General features: G+C 38.6%; 1 protein-coding gene across 3 annotated transcripts in view; it reads right to left on the reverse strand.

The window, feature by feature from the left end:
* The window catches only part of ALKBH8 (alkB homolog 8, tRNA methyltransferase), a 124,315-nt gene that overhangs the window by 73,474 nt on the left and 30,786 nt on the right, over window positions 1-20,055 (reverse strand). For 2 of the 3 annotated variants that reach the window (XM_061440210.1, XM_061440209.1), the window contains exons 4-7: window positions 17,385-17,516; window positions 14,714-14,809; window positions 13,239-13,343; window positions 8,061-8,131 (exon numbers count right to left, since the gene is read on the reverse strand). In XM_061440210.1, coding sequence (XP_061296194.1) covers window positions 8,061-8,131; window positions 13,239-13,343; window positions 14,714-14,809; window positions 17,385-17,516 — 404 coding nt within the window. The remainder of the gene's footprint in view (window positions 1-8,060; window positions 8,132-13,238; window positions 13,344-14,713; window positions 14,810-17,384; window positions 17,517-20,055) is intronic. The other variant, XM_061440212.1, reaches the window with a different exon arrangement.

Below are 20,055 nucleotides of genomic sequence, written 5' to 3' on the forward strand. Positions count from 1 at the left end.
GACATGAAGAATGACGTGTGATTCATAGAGAATGAAGAAAGTTGAGAGGATATATTTAGCTGGAGAAAATATTTCATGCCTGAGAATTTAGCAGACTACAAAGAAGCCTGCCAAATATAAATCTTCTGTAGTTGCACTAACTTTTCCATGGGATTCAAACTGCAACTGGGCAGGACCCTATTGGGCTTTCCTGGGACAGACCTCTCCCCATAGCCTCTGTTTTAGCTCCTCTCAGTAGTACCTAGGTAGTAGTATCTGACACATATTTCCTGAGTTTTTAGATGCTAAAACCACCACCAAAGGAAGAAATTAACTACTTGATCAATATGAACATGTAGCTCCCAAACTTCTGGTGCCTAAAGACTGATTATCATCAATCAATCAGAGAACTGTGCAAGAGCTGATCACACACCCTGGGACACTCCCCTCCCTCACCTGGCCTTTTAAAAAGCTTTTCTGAGACTGTTTGAAGACTTCAGGGTTTTAGAGCATAAGCCACCCATTCTTCTTGTATTGATGCCTTTACAAAAAATGCTGCACTCTTCCTCCCCACAATACAGTGTCAGCAGATTGGCTTTACTCTTTTCAGGCAAGCAGATACAAATTTGGTTCAGTAACAACTTGTAAGTAAGTTTGCTTTTTATTTTAAACAGCACACAAAGGATTCCACATACCTCATCATGGCCATGTCTGCCACATTTGTGAGGTAGAAATTGTTAGGTAGTCACTGTAGGGCCAGGACCTCAGTTCATTTTTTTAACTTCAACTCCTTCTCCCATATAAACATTTTGCTCCACTGACTTAAAGCTATACTTGTTGTTCCAGATTCCAGGCATTCAGAGGAAAGTCTCCCTGGCATGGAGGGTCACAAAATATCCAGACTCAAGACAGAACAGTCAGTAACTGTTGACCAACTTATCAGATAGGAAAACACTAGATGGACCATTAACTCTTAGCCCATACTTCTGGTCCTTATCCGGTCCTTAAATGATGGCGTGGGATCATGAGAAAGAGTCACAGGATGGTGACCCAATGTCTAAGAAAACTCAAGGACAGAGGAATTTTTTTTAAAGTCATAAAAATAACAAAACTGGAAGACATAGGGACTTTTAAACTAATTGGTCAGAAATTATATACATCAGGGATGTGAGCCAACCAAAAATGAACAGATCAATACTGGTAAAGATATAAACCGCTATAATTGATGCCCTTTTGGGGCACTTCACCCCCTCTCAGTGTCTATGCTGTGAGCTTTATATTTCTCTCTCTCCTTCAAAATAAAACCCTGCCTGTGTGACTATTTGCGTGTTTATAAAGTTCATTCTTCGGCTCCGTGAACAAGAACTCAGATTACTGTTTTATCCTGACAAGTAGAAAAGGAGAAAAAGAAAAGAAGAGACAAACACAACTGCAGAGATACAAGACTGAAACAAATTACTTACAAAAAAATACAGCAATAACAAAAATATCTGTTAACATGTTCCCTGGATTTATAAATACAGAATCCCACCATATCATAAGATAATTAGTCCACTGTTGGGGTGAAGAGGAACTCAGTATATTTTTAGTAAAATAAATACAGCTGTTTGTCACTCTACAAAAGATGATACTCCCAAAAGTATACTTTCCTAAGCTGAAAAGTACCTAGAAGAGAAGCCTTCTGGTATACCATATTTTTCCAAAGCAGAGGAATTTAAATCTCCTACCTATACTACATGGGATTCCCTGGTTGCTCAGATGGTAAAAAATCTGCCTGCAATTCAGGAGACCCAGGTTCAAGTTCTGGGTTGGGAAGATCCCCTAGAGAAGGGAATGGCAACCCACTCCAGTATTCTTGCCTGGAGAATTCCATGGACAAAGGAGCCTGGTAGACAATAGTTCACGAGGTCACAAAAAGTTGGACATGAACGAATGACTAACACACACACACACACACACATACACACACACATACCTATATTACACATGACTGCTTAGTTTCCAACCTTTAAGAAAAGTTAAAATCAAAGACCACAAGAAACCAGTTTCCCTTCCTTGCCTCCTACCTGGGAGCTACAGACCAGAAGGGAGTGACAGGATATACTTAAAATGATGAAAGGGGAAAACCTAAAAGCAAGATTACTCTACCCAGCGAGGATCTCATTTAGATTCAACAGAGAAATCAAGAGTTTCACAGAAAAGCAAAAGAGAAGAGAAATCAGCACCACCAAACCAGCTTTACAACAAATGCTAAAGGAACTTCTCTAGGCAGAAAACACAAGAGAAGAAAAAGATCCACCAAACAATTAAAAAAATGGTAAGGGGAACATACATATTGATAAGTAATTTGAATGTAAATGGATTAAATGCTCCAACCAAAAGACACAACTAACTAAATGGATATACAAACAAAACCCTATATATGCTGTCTACAAGTGACCCACTTCAGACCTAGGGGCACATATTGACTGAAAGAAGGGGACGGAAACAGATATTCCATGCAAATGGAAATTAAAAGAAAGCTGGAGTAGCAATACTCATATCAGATAAAATAGACTTTAAAATAAAGAATATTACAAGAGACAAAGAACCATATTACATAATGATCAAGGGATCAATCCAAGAAGATATAACAATTATAAATGTTTCTGCACCCAACATAGGAGCACCTCAATACATAAGGCAGATGCTAACAACCACAAAACAGGAAATCAACAGTAAAATAATAATAGTGGGGGAACTGTTGTTGTTATTCAGTCTAAGTGACTAAGCACTCTTTGTGACCCCATGGACTGCAGCACACCAGGCTTCCTTGTCCTTCACTATCTCCAGAGTCTGCTCAAACTCATGCCCACTGAGTCAGTGATGCCATCCAACCATCTTATCCTCTGTCACCCTCTTCTCCTGCCCTCAATCTTTCCTAGCATCATGGTCTTTTCCAGTGACTTGGCTCTTCATTTCAGGTGGCCAAAGTATGGAGCTTCAGCTTCAACATCAGTCCTTCCAATGAATATTCAGGGTTAATTTCCTTTAAAATTAACTGATTTGATTTCCATGCTGTCCAAGGAACTCTCAAGAGCTTTCTCCAGCACCACAGATTCAAAAGCATCAATCCTTCAGCACTTAGCATTATTTACGGCACAACTCTCATATCCATACATGACTACTGAAAAAAATCACAGCTTTGACTATATGGACCTTTGTCAGCAAAGTGATTTCTCTGCTTTTTAATATGCTGTCTAGGTTTGTCAAAGCTTTTCTTCCAAGGGCAAGCATCTTTTAATTTCATGGCTGCAGTAACTGTCCACAGTGATTTTGGAGTCTAAGAAAATAAAATCTACTACTGCTTCCATTTTTTCCCCATCTATTTACCATGAAGTGATGGACTGATGCCATGATCTTTGTTTTTTGAATGTTGAGTTTTAAGCCAGCTTTTTCACTCTCCTCTTTCACATTCATCAAGAGGCTTTTTAGTTCTTCTTCACTTTCTGTCATAAGAGTGGTATTGTCTGCGTATCTGAGGTTATTTATATTTCTCCCGGCAATCTTGATTCCTGCTTCTGCTTCCTCCAGCCCAGCATTTCTCATAATGTACTCTGCATATAAGTTAAATAAACAGGGTAACAATATACAGCCTTGACGTACTCCTTTTCCTATTTGGAACCAGTCTGTTGTTCCATGTCCAGTTCTAACTGTTGCTTCCTGACCTGTATACAGGTTTCTCAAGAGGCAGGTCAGGTGGTCTGGTATTCCCATCTCTTTCAGAATTTTCCACAGTTTATTGTGATCCACACAGTCAAAGGCTTTGGCATAGTCAATCAAGCAGAAATAGATGTTTTTCTGGAATGCTCTTGCTTTTTCAATGATCCAGCGGATGCTGGCAATTTGATCTCTGGTTCCTCTGCCTTTTCTAAAACAAGCTTGAACATCTAGAAGTTCACGGTTCACATACTGCTGAAGCCTGGCTTGGAGAATTTTGAGCATTACTTTACTAGCGTGTGAGATGAGTGCAACTGTGCGGTAGTTTGAGCATTCTTCGGCATTGTCTTTCTTTGGGATTGGAATAAAAACTGACCTTTTCCAGTCCTGTGGCCACTGCTGAGTTTTCCAAATTTGCTGGCATATTGAGTGCAGCACTTTCACAGCATCATCTTTTAGAATTTGAAATAACTCAACTGGAATTCCATCACCTCCACTAGCTTTGTTTGTAGTGATGCTTCCTAAGGCCAACCTGACTTCACATTCCATGATATCCAGCTCTAGGTGAGTGGGAGTGATCACACCTTTGAGATTATCTGGGTCATGAAGATCTTTTTTGTACAGTTCTTCTGTGTATTCCTGTCATCTCTTCTTAATAACTTCTGCTTCTGTTAGGTCCATACCATTTCTGTCCTTTATCCAGCCCATCTTTGCCTGAAATGTTCCCTTGGTATCTCTAATTTTCTTGAAGAGATCTCTAGTCTTTCCCATTCTATTGTTTTCCTCTATTTCTTTGCATTGATCACTAAGGAAGGCTTTCTTATCTCTCCTTGCTATTCTTTGGAACTCTGCATTCAAATGGGTATGTCTTTCCTTTTCTCCTTTGCTTTTTGCTTCTCTTCTTTTCACAGCTACTTGTAAGGCCTCCTCAGACAGCCATTTTGCTTTTTTGCATTTCTTTTTCTTGGGGATGGTCTTGCTCCCTGTCTCCTGTACAATGTCATGAACCTCCTCTGTCCATAGTTTATCAGGCACTCTGTCTATCAGATCTAGTCCCTTAAATCTATTTCTCACTTCCACTGTATAGTGATAAGGGATTTGATTTCGGTCATACCTGAATGGTGTAGTGGTTTTCCCCACTTTCTTCAATTTAAGTCTGAATCTGGCTTGTATAACTGAAACTAATACTGTAAGGCAATTATACTTCTTTTTTTTTTTTTTTTCACTAGAGGAAAAAGTGTGTAACTCCAGAGACACCAAATGGAGATAATGATTACAGTAGATTTTCACTGCAACTAGAGGCAAGTTTTCCCCTTCTTTATAACTTATAGTTAAAAACTATATAATCACCTTTTAGGGTATTGGAGGAATATTTAGGCCCCATTTTTTATATGTCTGTAGGAATGGAGAGAATTTCTATAAGAGTGAAAGTAATAGGAAGACCTGTTTTTCTCCATTTCTTTACTTCCAACTCTCCACAGAGAAGGCACACCTCAGCTCATTGGTTGGCCTAGAGCCAAACCTGCTTCAATGAGCCCTTTCTTCTACTTTTCAAATCTAACTCTAATTCAGAGTTGAAGTATTAATAAATCCAGTTGGCAACAGATCCAAAGCCATTATCTTTCATGTTTTCTCAGCTGCTGACATTCTGATATTCATTTATCTTTTATTTCATTTCTACACTGGTTACACAGTTAGGAGGAAAAAACAAAGATATTCTTTACTGTTCCCCTAAAGCTACAAGCCAGGATAAGAGGTAAAATGAAAATAAACAAAACAGAGAAGAGCTCTTTTCCCTTCCTGTCCTCATTACTTTTTAAAGCACTTAATAAGAATCCACACGTGGAGAGGATAAGATGGTTTTGCCTTATCAAATGTATACACTAGCTCTATAGACACAGTATCAACATGATCACACAAGCTTAGCAAAAGTTCAAAAGCCAAAGCAAAATTTAGCGATGCTGCTAAGTCGCTTCAGTCGTGTCTGACCCTGTGTGACCCCATAGACGGCAGCCCACCAGGTTCCCCTGTCCCTGGGATTCTCCAGACAAGAACACTGGAGTGGGTTGCCATTTCCTTCTCCAATGCATGAAAGTGAAAAGTGAAAGTGAAGTCGCTCAGTCATGTCCGACTCTTCGTGACCCCAAGGATTGCAGCCTACCAGGCTCCTCCACCCATGGGATTTTCCAGGCAAGAGTACTGGAGTGGGTTGCCAAGCAAATGGAGTAACAGACTGGTTCCAAATAGGAAAAGGAGTACGTCAAGGCTGTATATTGTCACCCTGCCTATTTAACTTATATACAGAGTACATCATGAGAAACTCTCGGCTGGGTGAAGCACAAGCCGGAATCGAGATTGCTGGGAGAAGTATCAATAACCTCCCATATGCATATGACACCACCCTTATGGCAGAAAGTGAAGAATTAAAGAGCCTCTTGATGAAACTGAAAGAAGAGAATGAAACGTTGGCTTAAAACTCAACACCCAGAAAACTAAGATTATGGTACCTGGGTCCATTAATTCATGGAAAATAGATGGGGAAACTGTGAAAACAGTGACAGACTTTATTTTCTTGGGCTCCAAAATCAATACAGATAGTGACTGCAGCCATGAAATTACAAGACACTTGCTCCTTAGAAGAAAAGTTATGACCAAACTAGACAGCATATTAAAAAGCAGACATTACTTTCCCAACAAAGGTCTGTCTAGTCAAAGCTATGGTTTTTCCAGTAGTCATGTATGAATGTGAGAGCTGGACTATAAAGAAAGCTGAGCACTGAAGAACTGATGCTTTTGAATTGTGGTATTGGAGAAGACTCTTGAGAGTCCCTTGGACTGCAAGGAGATCCAACCAGTCCATGCTAAAGGAAATCAGTCCTGAATATTCACTCGAAGGACTGATGCTGAAGCTGAAACTCCAATACTTTGGCCACATGATGCAAAGAACTGACTCATTTGAAAAGACCCTGATGCTGGGAAAGCTTGAGGGCGGGAGAAGGGGATGACAGAGGATTAGGTGGTTGGATGGCATCACTGACTCAATGGACATGAGCTTGAGTAAACTCTGGGAGTTGGTGATGGACAGGAAAGCCTGGCCTTCTGCAGTCTATGGGGTTGCAAAGAGTCGGACACAACTGAGCGACTCATCTGAACTGAACTAAGCATATGCAAAAAATACTAGAAAACAGTATTTACATCCAGGAACAAGATAAGATTTTGAAACAACCTCATACTTAAAAGACTCTTCTAGATTTGAAATTTTGATTTCTATCTAAAACTCTATCTTCAGTTTGCATGAAGTAAAGTGAAAATTGCTCAGTCATGTCCAACTCTTTACGACCCCATGAACTATATAGTCCCTGGAATTCTCCAGGCCAGAATACTGGAGTGGGTAGCCTTTCCCTTCTCCAGGGGATCTTCCCAACCCAGGGATCGAACCCAGGTCTCCCACATTGTGGGCGGATTCTTTACCAGCTGAGCCACAAGGGAAACTCGAGAATACTGGAGTGGATAGTCTATCCCTTCTCTAGCAGATCTTCCTGACCCAGGAATTGAATCGGGGTCTCCTGCATTGCAGGCGGATTCTTTACCAACTGAGCTATGAGGGAAGGCCTCAGAGCTTCAGTTTGCATGGATTGCTTTAAGTCATGCTTTTGATAGCTTCTATAGCAGTTTAAGGGCTTCTCTTGTGGCTCAGCTGGTAAAGAATCCACCTGCAATGCAGAAGTCCTGGGTTCAATTCCTGGGTTGGAAAGATCCTCTGGAGAATGCCAAAGCTGCCTACTCCAGTATTCTGCCCTGGAGAATTCCATGGACTGAATATGTATAGTCCCTGGGGTCGCAAAGAGTAGAACATGACTGAGCAACTTTCAAATAGCAGATCAAATAAAGTACAACTATACTAAAAAATATATCAGTGAATAAACATGAACCTCTTCTTTATTTGTAAAGAAAACAACATTACCCATTACTGTTCAAAGTTTTTGACGGGACTGAATCATTAAATATATGTGAACAAGTTTATCAAAATTCCAGACACATTTTAGTTTTATCTATAGACTGCAGTTACTATCTTTAGCCACTAGATGGCAATGTTGCTACAGTAAATCACTGTAAAATGGCCATTTCGGTTTTACTTAACAGAAGTACCATTACAGGGCTTTCCTGCCATCTAGTGAGCTGATACCTAAAACTCTGGACACCTAAAAGAAGAGACTGTGATAATTTCACATTCTATAAGAAATTAAATACTAATGGTGTCTTTACACTTCATTTTTAACTCTTAATTCATCTGAAATGAGAAATGTGAGAAATCCTATGAAAAGGGCATTGCATAAAGTAAGACATTTGCTGATAGCTAATAAAAGTGTTTGAAAATTTACCTCTGATCCCAAACTGAGAGAAATGATCTCATCCTCAAAAGCAGAATGTGTGTCAATATGAGCAGGAATTCCTGAGATTGAAGATAGGGTAACAGGTCACTTCACTTTTCTTTTTAGTACATTTAAGACATCTCTAAATATAGCCTCAAGGATTATAGTGAAAACATCATTTGATAAACAATAATCTACTATAATTTTAGGTAAAGGAAACATTTAAGATTAATGTAAATAAAATTAAATTTTTTGTTGCTGCTGTTGTTGAGTCTCTAAGCCATGTCTAATTCTTTGTGACCCCGTGGACTGCAGCATGCCAGGCTTCCGTGTCCTTCAATATGCCCAGAGTTTGCTCAAATTCATATCCACTGAGTTAGTGATGCTATTTAACCATCTCATTCTCTGCTGCTCCCTTCTTCTTTGGCTTCAACACATTCCCAGCATCAGGGTGTTTACCAAAGAGTCAGCTATTCCCATCTGGTAGCCAAAGTACTGGAGCTTCACTCTCAGCATCAGTCCTTCCAAAGAATATTCAGTATGGATTTCATTTAGGATTACTGCTTTGATCTCCATGGAGTCCAAGGGACTCTCAAGAGCCTTCTGCAGCACACAATCGAAAGCATCAAATCCTTGGTGCACAGCCTTCTTTATGATCAAACTCTCACATCCATACATGACTACAGGAAAACCAACACTTTGACCATATAGACATTTGTTGGCAGAGTGATGTCTCTGCTTTTAGTACACTGTTTAGGTTTGTCGTAGCTTTCCTTCCAAGGAACAAGTATCTTTTAATTTCATGGCTGCAGTCACCGTCCATGGTGATTTTGGAGCCCAAGAAAATAGTCTGTCACTGTTTCTACTTTTCCCATTTTCCATGACATGATGGGAACAGATGCCATGATCTTAGCTTTTTGAACGTTGAGTTTTAAGCCAGTTTTTTCAGTCTTCTATTTCACCCTCATCAAGAAGCTCGTTAGTTCCTCTTCAATTTCTGCCATTATCATGGTATCATCTACATATCTGAGGTTCTTGATATTTCTCCCGGTAATCTTACTTCCAGCTTGTGCTTCATCCAGCCTAGCATTTTGTATAATGTACTCTGCATATAAGTTAAATAAGCAGGGTGGCAATACACAGCCTTTCCTAATTTTGAACCATGCCATTGTTCCATGTCTGTTCTAACTCTTGTGTCTTGACTTGCATATCGGTTTCTCAGGAGACCATTAAGGTGGTCAGAGATAAATTAAACTATCTCTTTAATAATTTTCCAGTTTCTTGTGATTCACAAAGGCAAAGGCTTTAGTGTAGTCAATGCAGAAGTAGATGATATTCTGCAACTCCCTTGCTTTATGATCCAACGGATGTTGGCAATTTGATCTCTGGTTCCTCTGTTTTTTCTAAACCCAGCTTATACATCTGGAATTTCTTGGTTTACACACTGCTGAAGCCTAGCCTAAAGGATTTTGAGCACAAGCTTGCTCAAAGTGTGAAATGTGTGCAACTGTACAGAAGTTGGCTTTAGCATTGTCCTTCTTTGGGACTGGAATGAAAACTGATATTTTCCAATACTGTGGCTAGTGCTGAGTTTACCAAATTTGCTGACATACTATGTGCAGAACTTTAACAGCATCATCGTTTAGGATCTGAAACAGCTTAGCTGGAATTCCATCACCTTTACTAGATTTGTTCATAGTAATGCTTCCCAAGGCCACTTGACTTCACATTCCAGGATGTCTGGCTCTAGGTGGTTATCAAGGTCATTAAGACTTTTTTTTTTTTCTGTGTATTCTTGCCACCTGTTCTTAATCTCTTCTGCTTCTGTTAGGTCCTCAGTTTTTGTCCTTTGTCGTGCCCATCCTTGCATGAAATGTTCCCTTGATATCCCCAATTTTCCTGAAGAGATCTCTAGTCTTTCCTATTGATTGTTTTCCTCTATTTCTTTGCATTGTCCACTTACGAAGGCTTTCTTATCTCTCCTTGATATTCTCTGGAACTCTGCATTCAGATGGCTGTTGCCTTTCACTTCTCTTCTCATCTCAGCTATTTGTAAAGCCTCCTTAGACAATCACTTTGCCTTCTTGCACTTCTTTACTTTTGGGATGGCCTCCTGTACAATGTTATGAACCTCTGTCCATAGTTATTCAGGCACTCTATCAGATCTAACTCCTTGAATTTATTCATCACCTCCACTGTATAATCATAAGGAATTTGATTTAGGTTATACCTGAATGGCCCAGCGGTTTTCCCTACTTTCATCTATTTAAACCTGAATTTTGCAATAAGGAGCTCATGATCTGAACCACAGTCAGCTTCTGGTCTTGTTTCTGCTGACTGTATAGAGCTTCTCCATCTTCAGCTACAAACAATATAATCAATCTGATTTTGGTATTGAGCATCTAGTGATGTCCACATGTATATTCATCTTTTGTGTTGCTGGAAGAGGGTGTTTGCTATGACCAGTGCATTCTCTTGGCAAAACTCTGTTGGCCTTTGCCCTGCTTCATTTTGTACTTCTAGGCCAAACTTGCCTGTTAATCCAGGTATCATGTGACTTCCTACTTTTGCATTCCAATCCTCTATAATGAAAAGGACACCTTTTTTTTTGGTATTAGTTCTAGAAGGTCTTATAGGTTTTCATAGAACCAGTCAACTTCAGATTCTTCGGTATTAGTGGTTGGGGCATAGATTTGGATTGCTGATACTGAATGGTTTGCCTTGGAAAAGAACCAAGATCAGTTTTGCACCCAAGTACTGCATTTCAGACCCTTCTGTTGATGATGATGGTTACTCCACTTCTTCTAAGGGATTCTTGTCCACAGTAGTAGATATAATGGTCATCTGAATTAAATTCACCCACTCTCACCCATTTAAATTCACTAATTCCTAAGATGTCGATGTTCACTCTTGCCATCTCCTGCGTGACCACATCCAGTTTACCTTGATTCAAGGACCTAACATTCCAGGTTCCTATGCAATACTGTTCTTTACAGCACTGGACTTTACTTTCACCACCAGACATATCTACAACTGTCATTTCTGCTTTGGCCCAGCTTCTTCATTCTTTCTGGAGCTATTAGCAATTACCTCCACTCTTCCCCAGTAGTATAATGGACACTTTCTGACCCATGGGGCTCATCTTCCAGATCACAGCCTTCATGGATCACAGCCTTGTTGTGGCGAAGGTGACTGTGTAATTCAATGAACCTATGAGCCATGCTGTGCAGGGTCACTCAAGATGTCAGGTCATAGTGGAGAGTTCTGACAAAATGTGGTCCACTGGAGGAGGGAACGGCAAACCACTCCAGCATTTTTGCCACGAGAATCCCATGAACAGTATAAAAATTAAACTAGGTCTAAACTAAAAATATAACTTTACATTAAAGCACCATTGTGACTTGACTGTAAAATCAAGACTTGAGAGTCACTGCTTAACCAGGGCATTTCCCAAATCTCATCCCAAGATAGCTAACAAAGTCATTCTGACCTATGAATACTGGATTCCCAAGTACTTGTAGAACAAAAACAACAGCCAGGCATGAAAACTAATCTTATGATTATTTAAGATACGGCTTCTTTCACGAGTCTCTCAATCAACACTGCTGTGGTTTTTCAGTCACTAAGTCATGTCCATCTCTTTATTACTCCATGGACTGCAAAATGACAGGTTTTCCTGTCCATCACCATCTCCCAGAGTTTGCTCAAACTCACGTCCACTGAGTAGGTGATGCCACCCAACCGTCTCATCCTCTGTTGTCCTGTTCTCCTCCTGCCTTCAATCTTTCCAAACATCAAGGTCTTTTTCAACAAGTCAGTTCCTCTCATCAGGTGGCCAAAGTAATGGAGCTTCAGCTTCAGCACCAGTCCTCCCAATGAATACTCAGGGTTGATTTCCTTTAGGATTGACTGGTTTGATATCCCTGCTGTCCAAGGGACTCTCAAGAGTCTTCTCCAGCACCAAAGTTTGAAGGCATCAATTCTTTGGCACTCAGCCTTCTTTATGGTCCAGCTCTCACATCCATACATGACTACTGGAAAAAACCATAGCTTTGACTATATGAACCTTTGCTGGCAAAGTGATATCTATGTTTTTCAATATGTGGTCTAGTTTTGTCATAGCTTTTCTTCCAAGAATGAAGTATCTTTTAATTTCATGGCTACAGTCACCATCCACAGTGATTCTGGAATCCAAGAAAATAAGTCTACCACTGTTTCCATTTTTTCCCCATTTATTTACTGTGAAGTGATGGGACCGAATGCCATGATCCTCTTTTTTACAAATATTGAGCTTAAGCCAGCTTTTTCACTCTCCTCTTTCACCTCTATCAAGAAGCTCTTTAGTTCCTCTTTGCTTTCTGCCATTAGGGTGGTACCATTTACATACTGAGATTATTGATACTTCTCCCATCAATCTTGATTCCAATTTGTGATTCATCCAGTCCAGCATTTCACATGGTGTACTCTGTATATAAGTTAAATAAGCAGGGTGACAATATACACCCTGAAACTACATTGACTGAGTATCTCTCTTACTTAAAAGAAACTTTGCTACATTGTGAGAGTATATAAAGCTAGTAAGACACAATCCCTGTCTTTAAGGAGTTTATAGACCAATGGAAACTAAGCTATCACAAAACATGATAAATGCAGAGGGGAAAAAAATGCCATAACTTGTCACTAATAAAGCCCTCAATATCATTTGATTAGTACAAATATCAGATGAAGATGCTGACAAGTGCAAAGAAGTTAATAACCTAAAATTTTTCCATTAAAATGTCATCCTAGAATTATCTTCCACATTCTCTACAGAAGAATAAGAAGATCAAGATGATCTAACTAATTAGCCTTCTTCTTGGTACCTATACATTATTTGATTTCTTCCATTTTACATGCTTTCTTTGTTTTTAAAGAAATCTTCTTCCTCTCCAAAAAACAATGCTGAGGGGGGAACAAAAGAATATTACAAATAACAACATGTCAATCTGTTTACACTTAAGATGCAAATTCCTCAAGAAACTGAGTGTAAAATTGCAAAGGGATTAAAATCAACACAGGTAATGGACATAAGCAAATTACTCTAAAAGTAAATTTAAGCAAAAAAATAATATCTTTGATCTTAGGGAGCTATGTAACCCACTAAATTACGAAATTTATGACTGGAATTGTAAAAGAAGAAATACTCACCATGCCCAGGTTCATACTGGTTTATAGTCAATTGATCAGGTTTATGTTTAATGAATCCTTCTTTCAACCATTTCTCTAAAATGCTCTCACAAATGTCAGGAAGACCTGAAATCAGTAATGATAAAAGTGAAACATATTAAATTATTTACTTTTCATGTTTAACCCAAGAATGAAAAAAACAGTCACTGTGATAAAAATCACACAGCTTTTAGTTTAGTAGTCAGATCCAAACATAACAGTAAGTTCACAAGCAAAAGAAAATAAAAACAAAACTTAATAACCTTTTAAAATTATTTTATTAACTTTATCAAATAAAATATACAAAAGAATTTTGCAGACAACAATTTTGGTATTTTTTAAAGTAGCAATAAAATTATAAAATTTACTATATTATATGGAAACTAGCCTGACCAATTTCTTATTAAATTATTAATTTATTTTAAATTTAATTATTTGAAATTAACTCATTTAAAAAACATGTTTTTCAAAGTAGAACTAAGTTACTTTTATTGGGGTCATAAATGTTATTTCATGAGGCAAAGGAAATCCTTAAATAAGATGAAAGTCATAAAAATACACATAAATTGAATTCCAACAAAGACATCTACCAAAGGATTAATATCTAGATTATATGGCAAAATCTTATTATTAGATTGGACTACTCATTAGAAAAAACTAGCAAAGAAGATGAAAAAGAATTCACAGAAAAGGAAATAAAAATGGCCAATCTCACTAGTAATTGGGTAAGTGATATTTCACATGCAACTGAGGTAGGGGGTAAGGAAGTAAGCACTTTGTGAGAGAATGTTGGTATAGCTCTTTTAGGATGCAATCTGTCAGTGTCTACTGACATTTTTAAGTGAGCATAACTTTGACAGAATTCTAATCCAGCAGTTTCATTTCCCTTGAGCAACTCTTGCTTAACAAATAAAGAGGTGTATACAAAGATATTTACTGCAGCACAACTTGTAAAAGCCAAAAGCTAGAAATAACCTAAATATCTAGCAAAAGGAAACTAACTGAATAAGCAATTACTGAATATTCAATAAAATGAAAACCTGTATAAGATCTCTAACATATACTGTGATAATGTGACAATATATGAATATATAATTCATGACATACAATATACTGCTACATGTTAACAACTATATACTTAAACAGGTTATTTGGATGTAAATTCATTTATAAAGATTGAAATAATATACACTAAACTGTTAACTGTATTACTTCTGAAGAGGTGTATGGGAGTAAGGATAGTGCTCAAGAGAAATTAAATTTAGCTTTATTTGTATGTATAACATTTTTAATACAAAACTACACTATTGAATCTAAATGACTTAACATTTAATCAACTGTTTTATATGTTAACATACAAATAACAAATGAAAAATGATCTCAACCATGATATCCTAATAATATATATTAATATTTTTTCCTGAACCGGATCTTATTGTTTGCTAACAATTACTTACCCCCAGGTAACGGCTTATCTTTATCTACATTGTTGTTCTCATAGTGGAATTCATAGCCAAAATGCTTTACTCTTCTGTGTTTTAAGGATTTTTGAACTGTATCAAGAGAAGTAAACTATTTAGGAGAAAAAGAATTTCATTCCCTCATATATTTCAAAGTTAACTTTATGAATAAGGATTAATTTAGTAATGGTAATTTTTGTTAACTGCTAAACTATTGTCTTCAGTAAAATTGAACATTCTACTTCATATCTGCTATTCTTTTAAGTCTAAAATTGAAACAATCTTTTAAGGGTTTCACCCAATCAATTTGAAAAAGCTAAACATATACCCTGCCGCTCACATGACTGCTAATGATCTGGAAACAGAGTAACTACTTTGTAAATTTCTCTAGGACGTTCTTACTACATTATAATCATACAGAACTGAACTGCTAATTTCTCATTGTAAAAATTGCCTTAGAGTAGAGAGAACCAAATAAGACAATTTACATGTGTCCCTGTGTATCCTTGGGGAATTGCTTCCCTCAGATGCCAAAATCCAAGGAGGATTAAGTCTCTTACATAAAATAGCGCAGCATTTGCATATAAAGTAAACATATCTTTCACATCCTCCAGAATGCTTTAAATCATCTTTAGATTACTTATAATACCTAGTACAATGTATATGACATGTAAAACAGTTGCATATACAATATATATGTGTGTATATATATATACACTGGGCTTCCCTGGTGGCTTAGAGGTTAAAGCATCTGCCCGCAATGCGGGAGACCTGGGTTTGATCCCTGGGTTGGGAAGATCCTCTGCAGAAGGAAATGGCAACCCACTCCATTATTCTTGCCTACAGAATCCCATGGATGGAGGAGCCCGGTGGGCTACAGTCCATGGGGTCACAAAGAGTCAGACACGACTGAGTGACTGCCAAAATCCAAGGAGGATTAAGTCTCTTACATAAAATCGTGCAGCATTTGCGTATAATCTAAACATATCTTTTACATCCTCCAGAATGCTTTAAATCATCTTTGGATTATTACAATACCTAGTACAATGTATATGACATGTAAAACAGTTGCATATACCATATATATCTATGTATATCGAAAGTTATGACCAACCTAGATAGCATATTCAAAAGCAGAGACATTACTTTGCCAACAAAGGTCCATCAGGTCAAGGCTATGGTTTTTCCAGTGGTCATGTATGGATTTGAGAGTTGGACTGTGAAGAAAGCTGAATGCCAAATTGATGCTTTTGAACTGTGGTGTTGGAGAAGACTCTTGAGAGTCCCTTGGACTGCAAGGAGATCCAACCAGTCCATTCTGAAGGAGATCAGCCCTGGGTGTTCTTTCGAAGGAATGATGCTAAGCTGAAACTACAGTACTTTGGCCACCTCATGCAAACAGTTGACTCATTGGAAAAGACTCTAATGCTGGGAGGGATTGGGAGCAGGAGGAAAAGGGAACGACAGAGGATGAGATGGCTGGATGGCATCACTGACTCGATGGACGTTGAGTTTGAGTGAACCCTGGGAGTTGGTGATGGACAGGGAGACCTGGTGTGCTGTGATTCATGGGGTCGCAAAGAGTCGGACACGACTGAGCGACTGAGATGAACTGAACTGATATATATGTTGGGCTTCCCTGGTGGCTCAGAGGTTAAAGCATCTGCCCGCAATGTGGGAGACCTGGGTTTGATTCCTGAGTCGGGAAGATCCTCTAGAGAAGGAAATGGCAACCCACTCTAGTATTCTTGCCTGGAGAATCCCATGGACGGAGGAGCCTGGTGGGCTACAGTCCAGGGAGTTGCAAAGAGTTGGACACAACTGAGCAACTTCACTTTCATATATTATGAACTGCCAACATATTTTACCTTTTGGAACTTTCTAGAATTTTACTTCTTTTTCAGATTTTTTCAACCCAGAGTTGATTGAATTCATGCATACAGAACCCATGAATACAGACAACCAAACGTATGTGAAACAGCTTATTAATGTTAGCTCTACAGTTCAGTTCAGTCGCTCAGTCATGTCCAATTCTTTGTAATCCCATGGACCACAGCATGTCAGGTTTCCCTATTCATCACCAACTCCTGGAGCTTGCTCAAACTTATGTCCTTTGAGTCGGTGATGCCATCCAACCATCGCATCCTCTGTCATCCCCTCCTCCCCCTGCCTTCAATCTTTCCCAGCATCACAGTCTTTTCCAATGAGTCAGTTCTTTGCCTCAGGTAGCCAAAGTATTGGAGCTTCAGCTTTGGCATCAGTCCTTCCAACGAATATTCAGGACTGATATCCTTTAGGGTTGATGATTTGATCTCCTGGTAGTCCAAGGGACTCTCAAGAGTCTTCTCCAACACCACAGTTCAAAAGCATCAATTCTTTGATGCTCTGGAAAAACATGACTACTGGAAAAACCATAGCTTTGACAAGACGGACCTCTGTCAACTCCACAAATGTTGGCTAATAAATATTCATCAATTTGGAGTTTTAAATTGATACCTATATATAAAAGCTATCTATTATTAATGCTCTTAAGAGTTGTTAGTATGACTTACCTAACAGTGGATCCAGAGCACTTTCAGTAATTTTGAGGAAACAGAATTTAATAAACCAAAGGAGAAGAAGACATTTTGCAGAAGCTTTTAAATATCAGATTTAAAGTTTTACTTACAATTTTGATTTTCTGTATCTTCTGTCCAGTTAACACTCTCCAAAAGCATTTTCTCATCCTCAGAAGAAATAATTTCTTCTATTACTTTGAGACCTGGAGGCAAGGCTTGAAGCCCCAACTCTTTCCACTGTGCTGTGGGAAACAAAATTAAAACAGTCAACATACAAAACTTAAAGTTCTCATAGACAAATAATTCTGTTCAGTTAGCCTTTTACCAGTTCACAAAACCCCTGTGAAATGGAGTATGTCCTGCTGTATCAGTAAACAAGGATGGCACAGTGATCAGCGATTTTGGGCCTCCAAATATAACAAATTGCTGATCCCAGAGGGCGCCCAATGCCTGCAATCCACCAGCTATCAGCTGCTAGCAATCCTTACAGTGAACAAGGAACTAAGGATATAACAAAATCAAGAAACAGGATGCTGGCCCCAGAGAGATGAGGTTTGTAGAAAGAAGGATTTCAGTAAATAAGTCCCAGATGCTTGCATCTTCCCATACTTAGAAAAGCACTAAATCCCTTGAGATACCTGGTTTTCCTTAATTAACAATCTTTTATGTTCAGACTACCTGCCCCTCTTTGTTGCAAACTTTTCTATAACCTGACTGCTTCCCTCACCTCCTCAAAGCAGAGAGAGCTTTGAGGGCTACTTGAGATGCTGCCTCCTGGGCTTGAAGTCCTAAGAATTCTCACTGAAAACTCTCTACTTTCAGGCTGTGACTAGTTTTTTTAGTTGACACTTGGCTGATGGACAAGGGAACCAGAGCAGATTCCTCTTCTTCACCTGGATGCTACAGAGATCCAGAGCCTTGGTTCCTTTGCCCATCAGCCTGCTCGGCCAGTCCAGATGAATCTGGGTGAGTCTCTCCTGGTTCTAGGATTTCCCATTATTGGCTGATGATCCTAAGTTTTATTCAGTGGGGGAAAAAGTTATCCTCGAAACTTGGTTTCAAGGTGTACCTGGCTGCTCAGTTTAGACACAGGGTGGGATACCCTCAGTCAGAGGACTAGGAAGATTCTGCTCCAGCAGGGAACCCTCAGTGTTAAGGCACTGGGAAGGCTCAGTTTGGATACTGAGTAGATAGCCTCAGTTGAGAGACTTTGCTCAGTTAAACACTGAGTAAGGTAGGACTGAGTTATTAGGGGTAAGACTGACTTGTTGTTTTTCCTTGATTTGGTTTACCTTAACAGAGTGGCTCAAAATAAAATAAAAATCTTATGAGAACTTCTGAGCTCCAAAGGGACTCTTCCTTCCAGCCAGCAATGGCTTTCTCAGGTGACAGAAACTTGCAGGAGTGGTAGAGGCAGACCTCTAGGTCTGTAGGTGCATGAGGCTGCACCTACAGGGAAACCCACTCACATAATTAACAATCTGCTCAACCAGGGACGTGCATAAGAATGGGCCATTCCCCAATCTGAGCACTTGTGGAAGTCTTATACTTCACTGGGATACCCAAGGCACATAAGAGGGGGCTGAAACAACTCTGAGGCAAAACCAGAAGAGTAAGCCTTCAAGCAGCACACGCTGGTCTGCCACATGATCCTCATTAGCAATTTTGTCTTGACAAACTGACTTCAAAATGGGAAACAAAAGTTTCAAAATAAAAGAAAAAGGAAGGACAAAGTTCTAGTACCCTAGCTGGGCAAATGTATGTTACAAAACTTACAAGTGTTTACTTGATCGGAAATTGGAAAAAATCTCACCCTGGAAATTGAGGGGGCTCTTCACTGCAAACACAGTTAAAGTTAAAACCTGGCTTGGTAAAACCTTAAACAAAGGGCTTTAGTTTCTTTATACAAGATGGTTACATCTCTTTTGCTTAAATTAACTGTGAAATAGGCATGTTCCATTGGGGAATAATTCCCCTGCATGGTATTATAAGACAAGGCATATAGATTACCACTAAGAACATACTAACTGAATGTACTAACCAGCAGTTACCTGAACCACACAAACAAGCAAAAACTGGGAACTAACATGCAAGGGGTAATTAATATAAAACTAGTGATTTTACTTTAGTTTAACTCATAAACTCAGAATAGTCTTTGCTGAATGTTTTATACAAACCTTTAAAGGCATGATAAATTAAATTCTAAAATTATAGAACACAGAATTTTGTAAAATACATTTCAGTTCAATTAAAATCTTGTCACTGATTTCAGTAACTTTAGGTGATAGAACTGTTCTTCGTGGAGCTAAAAACAACTGTCTTTCTCTTCCAAATCTCTAAAACCAGAATGTGAATACAGGCCATAAGGACCTGAGACTGAGCCCAATTAACTCAAGCACACAAAACCTAAAACAAAGGGGAAAAAATGGCAGTTTTAAAATTCAAACCACTGGAAATGCTCCCTTAGCCAAACTTACAGATAACAAGCCTTAGTCATCTGAGCAAGCAATCTTAATGTATTCTGTTTGTAAACTAGTAAGTTTATATTGTTATATGTGGTTCATATCTAAGCTTTTAGTAAAGCCATGAGATCTCTAGTTTGCCTGTTTATGTCTGTGTACACATTATACATATGAGATATCTCTACTTCTAGAAAGTACTATCAAAATTAAGTCTATAAAGAGTTATACTTAATTTTAATAAAAAGCATTTACATTTAAAATGGCAAAGATGATTTTCAGGTTCATGTGAACTGAGAAATATTCACTATTAGGCTGATAT

Source organism: Bos javanicus, chromosome 15 (assembly GCF_032452875.1).
Source record: "Bos javanicus breed banteng chromosome 15, ARS-OSU_banteng_1.0, whole genome shotgun sequence".
In the NCBI taxonomy this organism is placed as follows: Eukaryota; Metazoa; Chordata; class Mammalia; order Artiodactyla; family Bovidae; genus Bos; species Bos javanicus.